The sequence below is a fragment of the Dryas octopetala genome, chromosome 2 (assembly GCF_963921425.1).
Source record: "Dryas octopetala chromosome 2, drDryOcto1.1, whole genome shotgun sequence".
Classification (NCBI taxonomy): Eukaryota; Viridiplantae; Streptophyta; class Magnoliopsida; order Rosales; family Rosaceae; genus Dryas; species Dryas octopetala.
This window is the reverse complement of record NC_141367.1, coordinates 26,312,127-26,332,531: the sequence shown is the minus strand read 5'-3', so window position 1 is coordinate 26,332,531 and position 20,405 is coordinate 26,312,127. Positions and strand designations below refer to the sequence as shown.

General features: G+C 39.9%; 4 protein-coding genes and 1 pseudogene across 5 annotated transcripts; all 5 read right to left on the bottom strand.

The window, feature by feature from the left end:
- Nucleotides 1–1,769: 1,769 nt before the first annotated feature.
- LOC147294840 (very-long-chain 3-oxoacyl-CoA reductase 1-like) lies at nt 1,770–4,466 on the bottom strand. The gene is made up of 3 exons (XM_086232185.1): nt 3,493–4,466; nt 3,283–3,352; nt 1,770–2,192 (listed from the first exon to the last, which is right to left on the bottom strand). Exons 1-3 carry the CDS (start codon nt 4,128–4,130, stop codon nt 1,938–1,940), a joined length of 963 nt encoding a protein of 320 aa, XP_086088311.1. The 5' UTR covers nt 4,131–4,466; the 3' UTR covers nt 1,770–1,937.
- A 1,692-nt stretch (nt 4,467–6,158) lies between these two features.
- On the bottom strand, nt 6,159–8,003 carry LOC147294839 (very-long-chain 3-oxoacyl-CoA reductase 1-like; annotated as a pseudogene). The gene is made up of 3 exons (XR_015120658.1): nt 7,282–8,003; nt 6,833–6,902; nt 6,159–6,524 (listed from the first exon to the last, which is right to left on the bottom strand). The product of XR_015120658.1 is annotated as a very-long-chain 3-oxoacyl-CoA reductase 1-like (transcript).
- A 453-nt stretch (nt 8,004–8,456) lies between these two features.
- On the bottom strand, nt 8,457–10,144 carry LOC147294838 (very-long-chain 3-oxoacyl-CoA reductase 1-like). Its single transcript, XM_086233491.1, has 3 exons — nt 9,525–10,144; nt 9,076–9,145; nt 8,457–8,755 (listed from the first exon to the last, which is right to left on the bottom strand). Exons 1-3 carry the CDS (start codon nt 10,142–10,144, stop codon nt 8,474–8,476), a joined length of 972 nt encoding a protein of 323 aa, XP_086089617.1. The 3' UTR covers nt 8,457–8,473.
- A 5,947-nt stretch (nt 10,145–16,091) lies between these two features.
- LOC147294837 (very-long-chain 3-oxoacyl-CoA reductase 1-like) lies at nt 16,092–17,715 on the bottom strand. Its single transcript, XM_086233650.1, has 3 exons — nt 17,076–17,715; nt 16,785–16,854; nt 16,092–16,435 (listed from the first exon to the last, which is right to left on the bottom strand). Exons 1-3 carry the CDS (start codon nt 17,687–17,689, stop codon nt 16,148–16,150), a joined length of 972 nt encoding a protein of 323 aa, XP_086089776.1. The 5' UTR covers nt 17,690–17,715; the 3' UTR covers nt 16,092–16,147.
- Nucleotides 17,716–18,291: 576 nt separating this feature from the next.
- On the bottom strand, nt 18,292–20,392 carry LOC147294836 (very-long-chain 3-oxoacyl-CoA reductase-like protein At1g24470). Its single transcript, XM_086232918.1, has 2 exons — nt 19,478–20,392; nt 18,292–18,801 (listed from the first exon to the last, which is right to left on the bottom strand). Exons 1-2 carry the CDS (start codon nt 20,119–20,121, stop codon nt 18,483–18,485), a joined length of 963 nt encoding a protein of 320 aa, XP_086089044.1. The 5' UTR covers nt 20,122–20,392; the 3' UTR covers nt 18,292–18,482.
- Between the last annotated feature and the right edge of the window lie 13 nt (nt 20,393–20,405).

Genomic DNA, 20,405 nt, shown 5'->3' with positions numbered 1-20,405 from the left:
ATACAACAAAAAACGTTTTTACTAATCTGAAAGTGTTTTTGCCAATTCTAAAAGCATTGCCAAACGTCCTATATCGTTGTCAAATGAATATGTAAAAGATAATATTAAGGATTCCAAATTTATATCTCAAATAATGTGACTATATTAGTGTTTTACTTGTGTAAATAAATGAGTCTAGTGTTTAGGATCTCTAGTACCACTAAAACAAATTTCATGATATCTAAGAATGTCCCCAACTTGGATTTCATTGGATTTTAAAAGTCCAATGAAATCTAAGTGTCCCTAACTTATATTTTAATGCATTAAAAAAATCAAGGTATCTCTAACTCATATTTTAATAAATTTCAATGAAATTCGGATGTTTTAAAAAAGTCATGGATTTCATTAAGTGAAAGATTTTAATGAATTTAGATGCATTTTTTATACACAACAAATTCCGTGAAAATTCTAGCCAATTCTCTTACAGTGTGTTTGGATGAAATAATTTTAATTTTCACAGAAATTTATAAATGATGAAATTTAAAACTCTGTTATTTAAATTTTTATAAATTGTATTTTCTATTGTTTTGATATATGTATATAGAATTTAGTAAATGACATGAATTACAAATTTTAATTAATCTAGCCCCACTGACTACCCACCCACGCCACCACCTTCCCCTCCCTCTGAGTCTCCAAGCACAGTCGTCTCTCTCTTCCATTCTCTCTTCTCTTCTCTCTATATACTCCCCATCTCTTCTCTACATATTAAAATTCCTTCACAAGATTGATTTTTTTTTCTCCAATTCCAAGAGGCCAGCAACTAAAGACAAAAAAAAACATCTCCATTAATTGCATCTTCTTAGAATAAACTTGGAAATCAAGTTGGGATCAGATTGATGGGGATCCCAAATGGCAGACCAAACAAAGATTAGCCTAACATATTCCAATCACAATCGTAACTGTCACAAAAAAAAAAAAAAGGCAAGGCTGCAACGGTTGCCGCTGGAGGGAAGTGAGAGAGAAATAAGAGAGAAAAAGAAATGGGAGTAGGTTATGAGGGTGGTTGGAAGGAGGGGAAGGAGGCGGCGTGGGTGGGTGGGCAGTGGGCTTTATGATTTTTTGTTTTTCTAACCTTTTAATTTCTTAATATTATTTGTGGGAAAAAAAGTTTGTAGATGTGGCAAGATCTATGTCACAAATGATTATTATAAGACTAAGATCAAAAGTTAGGTATAGTCTAGTAGAAGAAAACTGGCAAAGGATCCAAGTCTGGATGATAATTGTGGTGGGTGGATCTTTTTTCTTAACTCAAATGTCATGGAATTTGGAAATGACACTTATTTAGGTGGAATTTAAAGTCATAATTTATGACTCTCAAATTCCATAATTTTTCCAACGTAAAATTCTAAGATTTCTGTGTTAATGAGGCCAAATAAGAGAATTTGAGAAATGAAACTTTTAATGAAATACCGAGTTAAATTTCTTTATCCAAACACACTTTTAAATTCTAATGGATTCTATAAATTTTAAATTCCCTAGGATGAAGACCACATTTTTAACACAAATTATGACACAACTTGTAAATCATTAGATTGAAACACTTTCAATGGGTAATGTAAGATTACATTTGATGGACTATTGGTGTTGAAAAAAAAAAAAAAAAAAGACATTAATTTGCTAATATTTCTAGCCTGTTTGAAAGTAGCCAAAATTTGTTCATGACATTAACAAAATATATAGCGGGAAGAGAAAAACAGTTTTTGTTTTCTTTTGGTAAAGATCTTCAAGAAAGAAACGGGATGATCATTAATCAACAAAAACCATGAAAATCTGAAACATGTAACAGAAGCTGAATTCTAAGCATACAATCATCTTTCACAAGTTCTAATCCGCTAAACCAAACTGCATTCCCCAACCGAAGGCCTCAACTAAATAAAATAACAGTGTCCTGTCTTCTATTCCTTCTTCTGGGAATCTTTGAATTGTCCCCTCTTTCGAATGCCTAGGCAAAATCCCAGACGCCATGTATCAACAACAGACTCCGGTAATGAGTATGCCAATCCCCAAAGAAGCGTATGGGGCCAGTAAGGAGTGCAACGAGGTTCATAGCCTATCCAGCGCAGAGCTGCCCGGGCATAGCCATCGGTTGATGGTACAAAGAAGGAAGATCTCTTGATAGACGCCATCTTTGTTGCCACATATAATGGGACCTGCAAAGAGAAACTCATCAGTTGATAACATAAACAACTCAAAGCAAAGCCGATACGAACAACCAGCTCTAGTGGCAAACATCCAATGCTCAACAGGTTAGTGCCAAACTACGGGTAAAAGGTATACAGAGTCTCATGGCATATGGGGTCTTGTCACCTTCCTTGAATTAGATATCGTTTAAACAAAATACTTTTGAACACCATTCAGTCAATGGAACATTTAACTTCCATTTCTTAACCCCGCATAGAAATAAACCACAAAACTCAGGGATACATCAGAAACGCGGACAGGGTAGCTTATAAAATTAAATGGTCAGGGATGCACATGACTCATCTCGATTATGTCCTATCTCAACATTTGGAGGTTAGATATATAATACACTCAAGCTCCAGACATCCTAATTTGTGTTGACATCAGCTTTTAATTGCCGATAACATCTCCGTGATGATTTCTACTCTTAAAAAATATATGTATGTATCCTAATGATACCATCACACAATATATGAAACTCAGAGTGATATCAATTGCCTCTGAAAAAGAAAGCAGATAATGAAAAGTATGAAGCAATAACCTAAGTTTGTAAATAGAATTTCTATTTACAAGGAAAGAGAATTTCTATCAACATATATCTGTCAAGAGAATTTCTACTCAACATTTGCCAAGGAAAGAGAAAATAAGTTTGTAAATAGATTTGACTGCTTCATTGCATGAAGATATGCTCTGTGTGCAACAACAGGCCATACTTTTTATGTTGGAACAATCACGGCCACTCCACTGCAACACACGACACAACACTGCTCTACTTCTATAGCTTAACTTATCAACTGTTTAACAGTTAACTTGAAAGCTCAAATGAGCTACAGTTGTCGACATGTTACCTAACACTTTTTATTTTCCAAAATCGTCGATCAATAACCTAAGACTTTACAAAGTGAGCTAGCTAGTATCTTGAATTATAAACCTTTGATAACGTCCTTTAATATGAGAAGTGGAAAGATTAAAAATTCAGGCCCGCAAGCATTACTTAGAATCACATCTAAAAACTGTAACCAAAAGAAAGCAATATGAGCTGAAATACAGAAACAATACCTGGCACTGCACATCAATCCCACTTTTCTTGTATTCAACATAGAGGCACCTAGAGAACTGATCAATATACCTGAAAAATATCACAACGTACAGTCCTTTTAGCATCAAAACATAACCTTCTACTTCAGCACTCCAAAATGAACAATGAACACAAATGGATCCAAAAGGAGGGTAAAAAAAGCACAGTAAATGACTAGTGCAAATACTTACGCTTTTGTAGCTGCATAAACAGCATAGAGAGGATCTGAGGGGATCACAATCGCAGCACCCGAGCCAATATTGACAATAGCACCTCTCTTCCTCTGTAGCATCCCTGGCAACACAGCTTGAGTGACCTTTGTAGTGCCTTCAACATTGACCTTTATCAAGTTCCTCAACAGCTCCTCATCCACTTCATGAAAGAACCTAGCGTAAGGGTACGATATCCCAACGTTATTAATCAAAAGACCCACATCCAATCCTTCAATGGCCTCACGAATGCGCTTCACACCCTCGTCGAGGTCGCCACTGAAATCAACCACGACGGTCTTGATTTGGGTTTTGCCGAATTTGGCCAGGACCGAATTCGAGACGTCCTTGAGCTTGTCCGGGTTGCGACCCACCAAGACCAGATTGAGCCCCTTGCGAGCCAATTGAAAGGCGAAGGCTTTGCCAATGCCGTCAGTGGGTCCGGTGACGAGTGCCCAAGATCCATACTTTTTGAGATTCTTGGCTGGTCTGAGGAAATTGACGTAGACCCATTTGAGGAAAGTGAGAGAGAATTTGAGAATAGAGAGAGAACCCAGAGTGAACAGCACAAGAACCCAGAAAGGCTGAGTCTTGAGGTGCTCTAGTATACAGGACTCCATGCTCTTCCAGAGAGGTTTTGCTTTGGATCTGGAACGAAAGTGGTCAACCCAAGAATTGGGTTTTTGCACTTGAAGATTGAAGAGTGTCACCCAGAAACGGATATGGAGGATTTGCTTTCGATATAGTTGGTTGAGACTTGATTGAGAAGAAAGTAGTGAGAGCGAAAGAACAGGGGAGAGAATGGCGTGAAGTAATGAGATGTGGTAGGGAAGTGAAGGATGGGGATTTATTATATAGAAGCGTCAGATATTGAAATTTTCAGAAGGTGGATGAAGTAGATGAGCGGAAAACCACCTCATTTAACTAAACTCTGTTCTGGACCTTCTGGTGGACAAAAAGGACAACTATATGTTATTATGTTTTGTTCGCCATTACAGAAGGAAAGTAAGAAGATATCTTGCTAAGTTTGGTTTACTAATTAACAGAAAAAAAAAGTTTCTTTAATTATTTTGTTGTCATTTCTTCTTTTTCTTTCTTATTTTCTTATTTTCTTTAGATAAGTGAACCAAAATGATTTTTGCTCAATTTGGTGGAGGTTTGTCTACAAAGTACAAACCAACCTTGTTATAGGCGATACAATCTAAGAACTGTTCCATTTCTATGTATAAATAATTCATACTCTAAATAAATAAATATTAAGGTAATATGTGTCTGAAAAGTAGAGGTTCAATGATAGTAATAATAATTTTAGACGGCTTTTCTGGACTCAATCATAGATGGACAAACCAATTGAAGTATTGAGGTTTCTTAAAGTTTTGCAGCCGTAAGCAGTTAGGGGGACAGTTGTTGAGGGTAAACGAAGTTTAGGCCCCCATTAATCAGCATTGAAGAAAATGCAACTACAATTTGGCCAACAGTTTGGAGAGCAACTTTGCTCGCCACCTACTTTATATGTCTTACATCTGATATAGTAATAATAATTAACTATGTGATATAGTAATAATAATTAACTATGATTAACTTTTTAAAATTAATATATTAAAATAATATTATTATGAGAGAGAATAGATTTAAGAATAAAATAAAAAATAGAAAATTAGGATTAAATACCAAATATCAATAGTTTTTTAATAAAGCAGCAATACACTAATTTTTTTTAGTTTAGATACTAACCTAGAGTAAAACATTTTGGATTAGGTCACAAATCAGTTTGTTATACAGTTGTGACTGTCGAACAGTTACAGTTGTAATTGTCGAACAGTCACAGTTGTGACTATTTAAAATTTATAAAAAATCAAAAATTTTAAGGGTTTCATACTTTTGATTTAGGTTTGGGGGATGAAGTCCTATAACTCAAAGACTAAATATTAAAGTTTAAGCCTTGCAAATATTGAAAAAACAATAAATCAATAAAAAAGTTATGACTGTTAGACAATCACAGTTCGATATAACCATGTTTTTTAAAGTTGGTATCTAAACTGAAATTTAGTACCTAAAGTGAAATGCAATAAATGTTTTAGTAATTGAAATGAAAAAACATTATAATTTGGTACCTAAAGTCAATGGACCTAATAAAAAATAGGAAACCCATCAACTCCAACATCTACAGAACCCCTCGCCCCGGCCATCTTTCCGACGTCCCTCCAATTAATGCCGGCGACACGTCCTCCATCTCCGGCGGTCTCCCCTTCTCTTTCTCTGCCATTTAAGGCATTAAGTATATGCATGCTCACCACCAAATTAAGGCGGTGAGCAAATTTGCTCTCAAAAGTTTGAATTAGTTGTTGAGTCTTTAGTTTATTGTTAGTCACAGTTTTCATTTATTATATTGGTTTCTTAATAAAATCATATTGAACGTGACCACTGGAATGGTCGAATCTTTACCCTGCTTGAGAAGAAAGGCCTAATTAAAGTTCAAAGGACCACCCCAGAGCCACCAGTCAAAATCAAAAGGTAACCAAACTGCATAATTTGGCTACTCTCTCTAAACACAGGTTAGATCATCATAGTATATTTCCAAATACTGGTAAGATTGTGACACAACACACATGTACACAACCAATAAACCAAACCATCACATAGAAAATTTATGTTATTCTTGTTATCCTTCTCTTTGTAAATTAGTAAAAGATAATTTCAGTACTGCATCAAATACTTATACACTTCATAAGTCATAATGGGGTCTGGTGTTGGTGCATCTTTTTAATCTGCTATTCCTTCAATTGGCCTCTCTTTCGCATCCCAATGAAGTACCGAAAAAGGGTGGCATTCAACAACACATCAGGCATCAATGCATGTGTTATAAACCACTGCACAGAGTGCCCCCAGTAGGGGGTACATAGATGCTCATAACCAATCCGTCGCATGCTTGCTATGCTATACATCTCTGGTGAAGGGATGAAGAAGGAAGATGGCTTTACCTTTGTCATATTTGTGGCCACCAACATAGGAATCTGCATTAAGTATATGCATGGTCACCATTTAATCACTAGGGGGGAAGTTAGAACTTAGACTAATTGACATGCAGGAGCAGAAGGGGAAGTCTTCTTCATATGTATAGTGGCAAAACTTATCCTGAATGATGGAATGAAGTTTCCCATGAAATTTCCAAATATGAGGACAAAATATTTGTGTATTAGTTTGAAGGGACACCTGGTTGCAATGTTGCTTTAATATAATTAAACAATGAAAACAGCAATTTTTATTAATTTCAAAAGGATCCAGGGTTGTCAAGTAAGAAGTAAAGAAGAAAAAAGAGAACCTGACACTGAATGTCAATTCCATGCTGTTTGTACTCCAAATTAATGCATCTTGAGAGCATTGAAAGGTACCTGCCAATGCCATAACTCATAGTTAGGTGCAGAAACTTCATAGTTAGTGCCCCATTGAAGGCGCTAAGATTAATTGGGCTTTTCATTCACCCAAAAAAAGATTAATTTGGCTTTCAAGAGGGCCAAGACAGATTGGTATGGTTTTGTTACTCATCAAGTCCATACTTTACATGATGTTTAATTTCTCCAAAGTTAATGTTCAACAAGAAATTTTGACAACAAGGCTACTATAAACAAATTCAAAGGAAATTTGTTGATTAAGATCTTAAAATGAATAATATGGGGATATTATATAGAATGCATTTAATAGATTAGTCCAAGTTGTCCAACCATAAAGACAGGAAGCATAATATAATACAAAGGTTGCAGAAAAACTTACGCTTTGGAAGCAGCATAAACAGTGTGTAGAGGATAAGAAGGGAGGGCCACAGAGGAAGCAGATCCAATGTTAACAATTGCCCCTTTCTTCTTCTTAAGCATACCTGCAAGCACCGCCCTAATGACCCAAGGGGCTCCTTCTATATTCACCTTCATAATGCTCTCCATCAGCTCCAAATCAACCTCATGGAAAAACCTTGCATAAGGGTAAGCCACCCCTGCATTGTTAATCAAAATACCAACATCAAGGCCTTTGATTCCTTCCTCTATGGCATTAGCTATTTCCTCCCCACCAGATTTGGCCAAATCAATGACAATGCTCTTAATGTCAACATGTCCACCATATTTCTCACGGATTTGATAAGAGGTAGCTTCAAGCTTTGAAGGGTTTCGACCAACCAAGACAAGCTAGGTTGAGACCCTTTGAAGCCATTTCAAAGGCAAGGGCTTTTCCAATTCCATCAGTGGAGCCAGTGATGATAGCCCATGACCCTTAGTCCTTGAGATTCTTTGGGGATCTCAGAAACATGACCCATATCCATCTAAGAAAATTAATGATGGATTTACACAAAGTGATGAAGCCTATAGTGCTTGCTGCTAGTATGAAAAATTCTTGCAATTCCATTTCCAGGGAATCTCAGCTGTACGGAAATTAGAAAGACTGAAGTAAAGGCGATAATCCAACAAGACTGAAGTAAAATGCTATCACCTTCTGCACCCACCTTCTCCTTCTACCCTTTCCCTTCTCCTATTGCCACATGTTCCCTACTTACACATAAAATTAGGCGTTTAATGCTTTAAAATCATAACTCCCTCTTTTCCTAAGTTGCCCTTAATAAAATCATATTGAACGTGACCACTTGAATGGTCGAATCTTTACCCTGCTTGAGAGGAAAGGCCTAATTAAAGTTCAAAGGGCAACCCCAGAGCCACCAGTCAAAATCAAAAGGTAACCCAACTGCATAATTTGGCTACTCTTTCGAAACAGAGGTTAGCTCATCAGAGTATATTTCCCAATACTGGTAAGATTGTGACACAACACAGAATCAATAAACCAAACCATCAAATAGAAAATTTATGTCATTCTTGTTATCAACTTATCATACATCTTTTAAATAAAAACAATTTCTTCTTTTGGTAAATTAGTAAAAGATAATTTCAGTACTGCATCAAATACTTATACACTTCATAAGTTATAATGGGGTCTGGTGTTGGTGCATCTTTTTACTCTGCGATTCCTTCAATTGGCCTCTCTTTCGCATCCCACTGAAGTACCGAAAAAAGGTGGCATTCAACAACACATCAGGCATCAATGCATGTGTTATAAACCACTGCACAGAGTGCCCCCAGTAGGGGGTACATAGATGCTCATAACCAATCCATCGCATGCTTGCTTTGCTATACATCTCTGGTGATGGGATGAAGAAGGAAGATGGCTTTACCTTTGTCATATTTGTGGCCACCAACATAGGAATCTGCATTAAGTATATGCAGGTGGATTATGCATGGTCACCATTTAATCACTAGGGGGGAGTTAGAACTTAGACTAATTGACATGCAGGAGCAGAAGGGGAAGTCTTCTTCATATGTATAGTGGCAAAACTTATCCTGAATGATGGAATGAAGTTTCCCATGAAATTTCCAAATATGAGGACAAAATATTTGTGTATTAGTTTGAAGGGACACCTGGTTGCAATGTTGCTTTAATATAATTAAACAATGAAAACAGCAATTTTTATTAATTTCAAAAGGATCCAGGGTTGTCAAGTAAGAAGTAAAAAAGAAAAAAGAGAACCTGACACTGAATGTCAATTCCATGCTGTTTGTACTCCAAATTAATGCATCTTGAGAGCATTGAAAGGTACCTGCCAATGCCTTAACTCATAGTTAGGTGCAGAAACTTCATAGTTAGTGCCCCATTGAAGGCGCTAAGATTAATTGGGCTTTTCATTCACCCAAAAAAAGATTAATTTGGCTTTCAAGAGGGCCAAGACAGATTGGTATAGTTTTGTTACTCATCAAGTCCATACTTTACATGATGTTTAATTTCTCCAAAGTTAATGTTCAACAAGAAATTTTGACAACAAGGCTACTATAAACAAATTCAAAGGAAATTTGTTGATTAAGGTCTTAAAATGAATAATATGGGGATATTATATAGAATGCATTTAATAGATTAGTCCAAGTTGTCCAACCATAAAGACAAGAAGCATAATATGATACAAAGGTTGCAGAAATATTTACGCTTTGGAAGCCGCATAAACAGTGTATAGAGGATAAGAAGGGAGGGCCACAGAGGAAGCAGAACCAATGTTAACAATTGCCCCTTTCTTCTTCTTAAGCATACCTGCAAGCACCGCCCTAATGACCCAAGTGGCTCCTTCTATGTTCACCTTCATAATGCTCTCCATCAGCTCCAAATCAACCTCATGAAAAAACCTTGCATAAGGGTAAGCCACCCCTGCATTGTTAATCAAAATACCAACATCAAGGCCTTTGATTCCTTCCTCTATGGCATTAGCTATTTCCTCCCCACCAGATTTGGCCAAATCAATGACAATGCTCTTAATGTCAACCTGTCCACCATATTTCTCACGGATTTGATTAGAGGTAGCTTCAAGCTTTGAAGGGTTTCGACCAACCAAGACAAGGTTGAGACCCTTTGAAGCCATTTCAAAGGCAAGGGCTTTGCCAATTCCATCAGTGGAGCCAGTGATGATAGCCCATGACCCATAGTCCTTGAGATTCTTTGGGGATCTCAAAAACATGACCCATACCCATCTGAGAAAATTAATGATGGATTTACAAAAAGTGATGAAGCCTATAGTGCTTACTGCTACTATGAAAAATTCTTGCAATTCCATTTCCAGGGAGGGAATCAGCTGTACGGAAATTAGAAAGACTGAAGTAAAGATGATAAAAAAAAAAAAATGTAGTTGGATTAAATAAAAATTAACGATTTAGGATAGACTGTTGTTATCGATTAAATAAATAAAAATTAATGATTTAGTTAAAAAATTATTCTTTAATAAAAAATCATCATTTTTTTTTACTTAATTGACAATAGTTATATAATTAAACGATTTTTAATTAATTTAATTTTTTGTATAAATAATATTTAATAAATTATCTAAAAAGTGAACGATTTCAATTATACATCAACATTACTAAAATCAAAATTTAGGAAAGTGACCTTGGGTACCCTAGGGTTGATCCGAGTACTATCCTTTAACAACAACCAACTCCAATAACAATTTAACACCCCAAAATAAATAAATAAATAAAGAAATAAATTAGAATTTACGATTCAAATATTCAATACAAAAAATGGGGAGCTCTAAATTAGTAAATTGCGGCCTCCTCAGTCAGTCCATAATATAGTAGGGTTTGCAAGACCAGGTTCATTTGTGACCAATTTCGTTTTTGGGCCTTTGGCCCATTCAGTATTTTATGCAAACAGCTTGCCTGCCCTTCAGCTTTAGTTTATACTCTTTTTTTTTTTTTTTGGCCACTTAGCTTTAGTTTATACTCTAATAAATGGAAAGCTGCATACAAACACGTGAAAGCTAGCTAGGTAAGCATGGAATGCATGTAGTAGCTGAGTATAATTAAGTTGGAAAGCTACGAGCCTATGACAACTGACAAGAGACTACTTATTATTTCAAGACTCTGAAGACACGCCATGTGTCACGGTCCGCACTTAGAGTTGTGCTTCCGTGACATTAATATGAAGTATGGAGGGCCAAATGCCAAGAGAATGGCATCCGTTTGGCGAAGTGTGGCCGAGTTGCGCGCGCGGAAGGGTAATTTCGTAATTTGGCTATTTCGGGGTCTTCCGGTTGGAATTTGGGAAATCTAAAAATACCGGTAAATCCAGGAGGTCGAAACGAGTCCAACGCAACTGACGGTTCGTCAATCGGAGTTCGGATGAATTAATTATGGCCAATTATGACTCCTCGCGCAAGTTGATGTTTCCTCCTGTTTTGTGAAGAAAGGCATAAAATGCTCTTTAGGGGGAGACATGGTGTCAAGCTCTCCACCACCCCCGGCGCCCACACCCATGGAGCGTTAAGCGAGCTACTCTAGGAACCGGAGGGGACCTAGGGGGCGGGCACATGACTTCCGGAGGGCGGTCATGTGTCTCCGTGGGACAGGAGGTCCCACGGACAGTACGAGCGAGCGGGAGTGCTTGTATTGCGCTGGGCGCGCGCACACGAGGCTACAAGGGGAATTTCCTTATGCCGCGCCGTATACACATCATGCCAACTAGATGTGAACTCCCGGAGACTTCATGGTGCACATTGGCCATGTAGTACTCAACGAGGGCATTGGCTTGGGTTCGGCCATGCGCAATATATGATGCTAGCAGGCACGGGAAGGGGCGACCCCGTGCCAACGAGAGAAGCTAATATGGGGCATCGGAGAAGAGTTGCTCACTCGGGTGGCATGCTTGCAAGTTTGCTTGCATGTTCAACTTGAGGAAAGGACTATGGGCGCGAGCTAGCCCTTAGTACCAAGACGAATGAAATGTGGGAACGAAGCAAGACCCGACATGTGGAGAATGGAATGCCGGCGTCATAAGAACCTATCGATCGGGCGAGTGTCCTGGCTGAGAACCTTGACGCAAGGAAGCAATCGTATAGTCGCTATGAGCGAGACTCAAGAGGAGTAGTTCTTGTTGGCAAACCTCGAGGAAGTAACAGATGGGTCTATATCGAGCAAAGAGTAAAGAGAAGAGATGGCTGGCCTTGATTCAGAGGGATCTTGGCGCCGCACGGGCAAATTCCGCTGCGTAAAAAGTGAGCCCGTGACAGTTGGTATCAGAGCCTGATTGGTCAAGAGTGGCCAAGTTGGGGACGATGCTAACTTGAATGGTGCTATCAGACGGAGATGTCGAGCGGGGCAACATCTTATGAGGCAAAGAGAAGCCCACAGAGGGCAAATTGAAACAGATGGATGGGCTACAGAGACACAGCCCTATGAGCAAGTTAGAGATCAATGTGCAGAGGCACAAAACAAGCAAGGGATCAATGTGCAGAGGCACTGAACAAGTAAAAGAACAACGTGCGGAGGCACCCAATGAGAAAATGGGCTAGAGTGAAGCCCTAATGAAAAGACATGCTGAACGGAAGCGTTGACACCTATGACAGACTAGTGCATTGTGCAAGGAGGAGTCACAAGAGCTTGAGAGTTGAAGTTGCGCATTCTTCCTTAGATTCTTATAAGCCGTCGCAGTGGCGCATTGATCTATTGAAGCATGTAAGCCGCTAGAGGAGCGCATGGGTTCAGAGGTACCTTGTAAGCCGCATTGGTGGGTTGCTCTTGTGATAGTCGAGTTCATGTAAGCCACGACAGTTGCCATATGGTTGCCAACAATCCTATTGAAGTATTGAGACGAGCAAAGAAGCCAACGTTGTGTAAATCAGTTGAAACGAAGGCACCCTAGTGCGGAGGCACATAAGGGAGCAAGGAGCTACACAAGAGTGGAAGAGCCACATGAAAGTTGCAAGAGGCAACATACTGAGCACAACAAAGGCGAAGAGTCTGAGAAAGAGCAAACCAAGAGGCGAAAGAGCTGATATATGACCACGAGGGTCGAACAATATGAGAGGTAAAGGCCAGGAAGGCCAAATACACAGAAGTGAAAGCCATGAGGGCTGAATACAATTAAGATGAGACCACGAGGGTCGAATGAGGTAAAGCTAAAGGCCAGGAGGGCCAGGTACTTAAACGGTGAAGGCCAAGAGGGCTAAGTACTCAAAAGCAAAGGCCGTGAGGGCCAAGTACATAGAAGTGAAGGCCATGAGGGCTAAGTAGAATTGAGATTAGAAGACCACGAGGGTCGAATGGGAAAAGCTGAAGGCCAGGAGGGCCAAATACATTGAAGCAAAGGTCACGAGGACCAGGTACATAGAAGTAAAGGCCGCGAGGGCCATGTACGCAAAATTGAAGGCCATGAGGGCTCAGTACACTGAAGCTGAAGGCCACGAGGGCCAAATACATTGAAGCGAAGGCCACGAGGGCCAAGTACACAGAAGCAAAGGCCACGAGGGCCAGATACACTGAAGTGAAGGCCACAAGGGCCAAAGTACACGAGAAACAATGAAGCGGACAGAGTTCAAGCTTACTCTACTTGAGGGACATGCGGTGGATCACTTGAGCTGTGTAAGCGGGGTGCTACAAGAGTGTAGTAGGTTAGAGAACCTCGCCCAGAGGGGCGCACTTCCTTCAGAACTTGCGAGACAATTGTATGGTCATCAAGTGGAGTTTGTATTGAGCTAATCAAGCAGGCTATCGACAGGAGTGCCGGTAGCAAAAGTGGGGGAGCCCACAAATGTCAACACAAGGAACGCACAGAGGTGCACATCAAGAGGCAGATGGGGACAAGTACATCCCAGCTTAAGTGGGGGTGCCCACGAGAGCACATCGGAGTCAAACGCACAGAGGTGCATTACAAGAGACATACCGAGGGACAAGAGATAGTGCTGGTAAGTGGATCCGGGAGGGTGAAACTGCAACAAGGGGTTGTTCAGCTCAGTGACTTGTGCATGACTTCTACTACGGGGTCTAGTATGTGAGAGGACGAAGCCTGGTGGTACGAAGGTTGTGTCAAGGAGTTGACTGGTGCCAGCAAATGGGGCAATTAAGTGCCAATGAAGACCAGAAAGATGAAGAAGTGACGAGATGGGGAAGGAACCAACAAAGCAGAAGTGCAACGGGTCCTTTCCACTACGAATGAGCATGAGGGTGCCGCAGAGGAGTGCGGTTAGCTTTTAAGCTACACCCGGCGGGGTGCATCTCTCTTTGAGTGAGTCGAACAAGATGTAATTACGACTCCAAGTCCAAAAGTGGACCCATGTGTGCTCAGAGGAGCAATTGAAGGAGTACGGCGAGTACAACCATATCCAAGAATGGACATATCCAAGCTCGGAGGAGCAAGCGGGCAATGGAAGTGGTGGAATCATATAAATATTGAGTTCAAGCAGAGGAGAATGAAGTTTGGGTGAATGCTTCAGTACATGTCTTTGGCCAAGTCCAAGAGTGGGCGCGAGAAGGTCGTCACAGAGGTGATTCTACAGAGGTAGAGGGACAGTACTCGTTGTCATCAACCCTAATGGAGGAAGAAGACCTAAAGAGCATTTTGGAGCGAAACAGGAGGCACGTCGATGGGGGCATCGACAAGATAAGTGGGGGAGGATGTCACGGTCCGCACTTAGAGTTGTGCTTCCGTGACATTAATATGAAGTATGGAGGGCCAAATGCCAAGAGAATGGCATCCGTTTGGCGAAGTGTGGCCGAGTTGCGCGCGCGGAAGGGTAATTTCGTAATTTGGCTGTTTCGGGGTCTTCCGGTTGGAATTTGGGAAATCTAAAAATACCGGTAAATCCAGGAGGTCGAAACGAGTCCAACGCAACTGACGGTTCGTCAATCGGAGTTCGGATGAATTAATTATGGCCAATTATGACTCCTCGCGCAAGTTGATGTTTCCTCCTGTTTTGTGAAGAAAGGCATAAAATGCTCTTTAGGGGGAGACATGGTGTCAAGCTCTCCACCACCCCCGGCGCCCACACCCATGGAGCGTTAAGCGAGCTACTCTAGGAACCGGAGGGGACCTAGGGGGCGGGCACATGACTTCCGGAGGGCGGTCATGTGTCTCCGTGGGACAGGAGGTCCCACGGACAGTACGAGCGAGCGGGAGTGCTTGTATTGCGCTGGGCGCGCGCACACGAGGCTACAAGGGGAATTTCCTTATGCCGCGCCGTATACACATCATGCCAACTAGATGTGAACTCCCGGAGACTTCATGGTGCACATTGGCCATGTAGTACTCAACGAGGGCATTGGCTTGGGTTCGGCCATGCGCAATATATGATGCTAGCAGGCACGGGAAGGGGCGACCCCGTGCCAACGAGAGAAGCTAATATGGGGCATCGGAGAAGAGTTGCTCACTCGGGTGGCATGCTTGCAAGTTTGCTTGCATGTTCAACTTGAGGAAAGGACTATGGGCGCGAGCTAGCCCTTAGTACCAAGACGAATGAAATGTGGGAACGAAGCAAGACCCGACATGTGGAGAATGGAATGCCGGCGTCATAAGAACCTATCGATCGGGCGAGTGTCCTGGCTGAGAACCTTGACGCAAGGAAGCAATCGTATAGTCGCTATGAGCGAGACTCAAGAGGAGTAGTTCTTGTTGGCAAACCTCGAGGAAGTAACAGATGGGTCTATATCGAGCAAAGAGTAAAGAGAAGAGATGGCTGGCCTTGATTCAGAGGGATCTTGGCGCCGCACGGGCAAATTCCGCTGCGTAAAAAGTGAGCCCGTGACACCATGCATCTGTTATAAATTCTTTTTCTTTTGGATCAAGCACAATTGATCTTTTTGGATCATTGATCGGCACACAACTTATATATAACTCACACACAATTATAAATTTTGCTATTTTACTCTATCGATCTAATTTAAATTTAACATGCATGGTTGAAAGAAACACTAGGTTTATTCTTGTGATCATAATTCATAATTCATAATTTAATTAAAAAAGAACAGCAATGTGTTATTCTTGTGATCATAATTCATCCATCTAGTTGAACACAATTTTGTTTTTGGTAAAATAGTTAAAGATATATAGTTTCAATACTGCATCAAATACTTAATTATCTACTTGATAAGTCATAGTGGATTTAATAATACTAAAGACAGTAATTAGTATCTCAACTTTTGTTTATTAAGAAGACATGACAATTTTTACCAATCATAAATAAATGAGGTCCAGAACAAATTCATTATTGAACAATTAAAATACTGCGACATTAGTTGAGATTTAATTCTAAAAATTAGGATAATGGACTGAATAGTTAGTGTATGTACTACTCTCTTGGATTTAATTTGGTGTTGGTGCATCTTTTTCTCTGCGACTCCTTCAATTGGCCTCTCTTTCGCATCCCAATGAGGAACCACCACATGGTAGCATTCAATAGCACTTCGGGCATCAATGCGTGTGTTATGAACCACAGCAGAGAGTGCCCCCAGTAGGGGTCACATAGATGCTCATAACCAATCCATCGCATGCTTGCTTTGCTAAACCTCTCTGGTGATGGGATGAAGAAGGAGGGTTTCTTTACCTTTGCCAACTTTGTTGCCACCAACATAGGAGCCTGCGCGCATTAAGTATTATGCAGGAGGGGTGGAAAAGATTAAACAAACTAATTATATATAAATATGAAGGAGCAGCAGGGACACCCTTCATCACAACTTGATAAAAACACCACATATCATATATATATATATATATATATGTAGTGGCAAAATTTTACCCAAATGACGGAATGAAGTTTCCCATGAAATTTCAAAAATCTCAGGACAAAATATTTGTCTATTTGAAGGAACACCAGCTTGTTGCAATATTGTTTTAATATGAAGAGTGTAATTCAGAAGGATTAAAGAAGAAGAAGAAGAAGAAGAAGAAGAAGAAGAAGAGCATAAGAAGAGGGGGAGAATGAGAACCTGACACTGAATGTCAATTCCATGCTGCTTGTATTCCAGACTAATGCTTCTTGAGAACATTGAAAGGTACCTGCCATAGCTCATAATCATAAGGGAAGTTCATAATCAGGGTCTAATATATGAAGTTACCATTGAAGGGGCTAAGGTTAATTGGGATTTCATTTACCCAAAAGAAAGACCAATTGAGGTCCCAAGAGGGCAAGACAGATTGAACTTTGTTGATAATACAGACTACGTACTCCTGAAAAACTGTAAGTAAGAAACAAAGGTTGCAGAGAAAATTAAACTCACGCTTTGGAAGCAGCATAAAGAGTGTATAGAGGGAAAGAAGAGAAGGCCTCAGAGGAAGCAGAACCGAGGTTGACAATAGCTCCTTTCTTCTTCTTGAGCATGCCTGGAAGCACTGACCTTGTGACCCAAGTGGCTGCCTCCATGTTCACCTTGATAATGTTCTCCATCATCTCCAAATCAACCTCATGAAAAAACCTTGCATAAGGGTAAGCCACCCCTGCATTGTTGATCAAAATACCAACATCAAGACCTTTGATTCCTTCCTCTATGCTATTAGCTATTTCCTGCCCACTAATTTTGGCCAAGTCCATGACCATGTTCTTAACCTCAACTTGTGCACCATATTTTTCACGGATTTGATTGGACGTGGCTTCAAGGTTTGAAGGGTTTCGATCAACCAAGACAAGGTTTAGACCCTTTGAAGCCATTTCAAAGGCAAAGGCTCTGCCAATTCCATCAGCAGAGCCAGTGATGATAGCCCATGATCCATAGTCCTTGAGATTCTTTGGGGGTCTCAGAAACATGACCCATACCCATCTGATAAAATTGATGAAGGGTTTACAAAGAGATATGAAGCCTATAGTGCTTGCTGCTATTATGAAAAACTCTTGCATTTCATTTCCAGTGAATCAGCTCTCCAGAAATTAGTTGTTCACAATGTAATTCATAACGTTAAGGGAGTTCTGCACCATTAAGAGTATTAAATTCACGTACAACTACATATCTTTTTGTTACAACTACAGCTTTTATTATTCTGACAAGACCCTTTAAGCCATTTCAAAGGCTAGGGTTTTGGTCGGCCCAATGTGCCCATTAGCTATGGTATGGGGTTTTATTCCAAAAGACTTTGATGAAATTTAGGAAAATATCTTATTTAATATATTTAATGTCTGATATTCACTTAAACAATGTCAATAAATATGGAGTGGGTGTTTGGATGATTATTATTTTTTAGAATAAAAAGTGGTTAGTAGGGCTAAAGTAATGATAATGTCAGCAATGTTTACCCTTATTTAATTAAATTATTTTACTATAACCTTTTTTTAGTGGGAGGCAATTTTTCGGCATTTGGAAAGTTTCATCAATTTACTTGTTCTTTTATGTATATAGTTAACGTTTTAAGTCTCTCTATATATTGTTAATTGATTTTCATAACATCAGAGTAGACAATACAGTCCAACAGTTACAACATGTATTTTCACTTTACCCCAAAAATTGTTCATATTTTATAATTGTTTTCGCCACACACGTAGGAGAATGTGTTGATAGTAATGAGAATATCACTAGATTGATCTAGTATTTAATAGTTTTCAATCACAACAATGGAATACTTAAAAATTGAGACCAATTTAAGTTTTGGCCCATTGGCCCATTGTACCAAAACAAAAGAACCCATCATTCAGTAATTTACGCAAACAGCTTCCCGGCCCTTCTGTTCGTACCGATAGAGAGACGCCAAGCATCGAGAAGAGAGTCGGGGAGAAAGCGCGCGAAGCACCATTGAAGGGAGTGAGCCCAAAACGGTGTGCAGCGAGCTTCGTAGCCAATGCGCCGAATCGCTGCTTTTGCATAAGCCTCTGGCGATGGTATGAACAGGGACGACCTTTGAATTGAAGCAACCTTTGACACCATTTTTGTTGCTACGTATAATGGCACCTGAGTCTGCACGTCAATTCCGTACCGCTTGTATTCCACATAGAGTGATCTTGACAATTGATCCACATACCTGCATATACAATTGAAAATAACCTAAATTAATTAAATGCAAGAATAAATAAATATACAAATGGAGTTTTATATAATTAGTCTAAGAGGTTGACATTTCACAATATATGGAAAACTGTATATACACACACGTGGAAGCTAGCTAGGCAACCATGGAACCTGCATGCAGTAACAACAGCACAAGACACCACAATGTATTATCTCAATTTGTTTTTTGGGAGGGGGATCTGTGGTGCATTGGCAAATTGCACGCTCTTTTCAACTTAGTTACCTTAACAATTATTTATTATCTAATTGTCGTTATCTAATGTTGACGTGACATTTAGATCTTGTATAAAATCTCCAGCAAAAAAAAAAAAAAAAAATCTGTTATAATATGTAACAGATCTAATGCGCACCCTTATACAAAATTAATGAAAGCAGATTTTATGGGCTTTTCTATTATAAGTATATAACAAAATTGTGCATTGAAACATCACTCGAAATAGTTGACAAAAACCAAAAAGAAACATCACTCGAAATAAAAATAGAGATCAGATATAGCTATTAAACTGTCGCATTTATGATGCATCATTGCTTAAAAAGATTAAAAAAAAAAAAAAGTTGTGGAAAAGACTTTTGAGAACCAGAAAAATAGAGCTGGTTTTTGAATTTTGTGATGATTTATATATGCTTACGCTTTTGTAGCGGCGTAGATGGTGAAGAGAGGATGAGAAGGAACAACAATGGCTGCCCCAGAGCCAATATTCACAATCGCACCTCTCTTCCTTCGAAGCATCCCTGGTAACACAGCCATGGTGACCCTACTGGTACCCTCCACATTCACCTTAACAATATTCATCCACACTTCCTCACCCACCTCATGAAAGAATCTAGCAGCTGGGTACGTAACTCCCACATTGTTTATCAAAACGCCAACCTCCAACCCTCTGATCTCTTCCTCTATCAACTTGGAACCATCGAAGCCACTGGAGAAGTCGAAAGCAATAGTTTTGATCTGGGTATTGGGGACTTGTGCTTGAATTTCTTCTGAGACTGAGTTGAGCTTTGTGGGGTTCCGGCTGACTAGAACGAGGTTGAGGCCTTTCTTGGCTAGTTGGTGGGCAAAGGCCTTTCCTATGCCGTCAGTGGCACCAGTGATCAAGGCCCATGAGCCGTATGATGTTGCGAGGTTTTTGGGGGGTCTGAGAAGGGTGATGAACACCCATTTGACCAGAGAGGTTGAGTGCTTGAGGATGATGAAGAAACCGAGAGAGGAGAGGAGGAAGAGCCAGATGGGTTGGGTTGTTAGGTGGTGATCAATGCATGTTGTTGGAACCATTTTTTCTGGCACTTGGGTACAGACCTCCGGGCATTACTTCAGAATTTCCAAAGGAGAAATTGATGAAGTCACGGTCCCCACTTGCACAAACTTGCACAAACTATTAACATGCAATGTGGTTCATGTAGTATTAATCAAGTAATCAACTCCACTAAGACCTATATATTTTCACTTACCATGCATCTCTGGCTGTGAATGAAACTAATGGTAGCATGTGGGAGTTAGAATTAATTTCAGTTTTATCCATTTGGGAATAAAAAGGTTTGTATCCATGTGGCCATGTG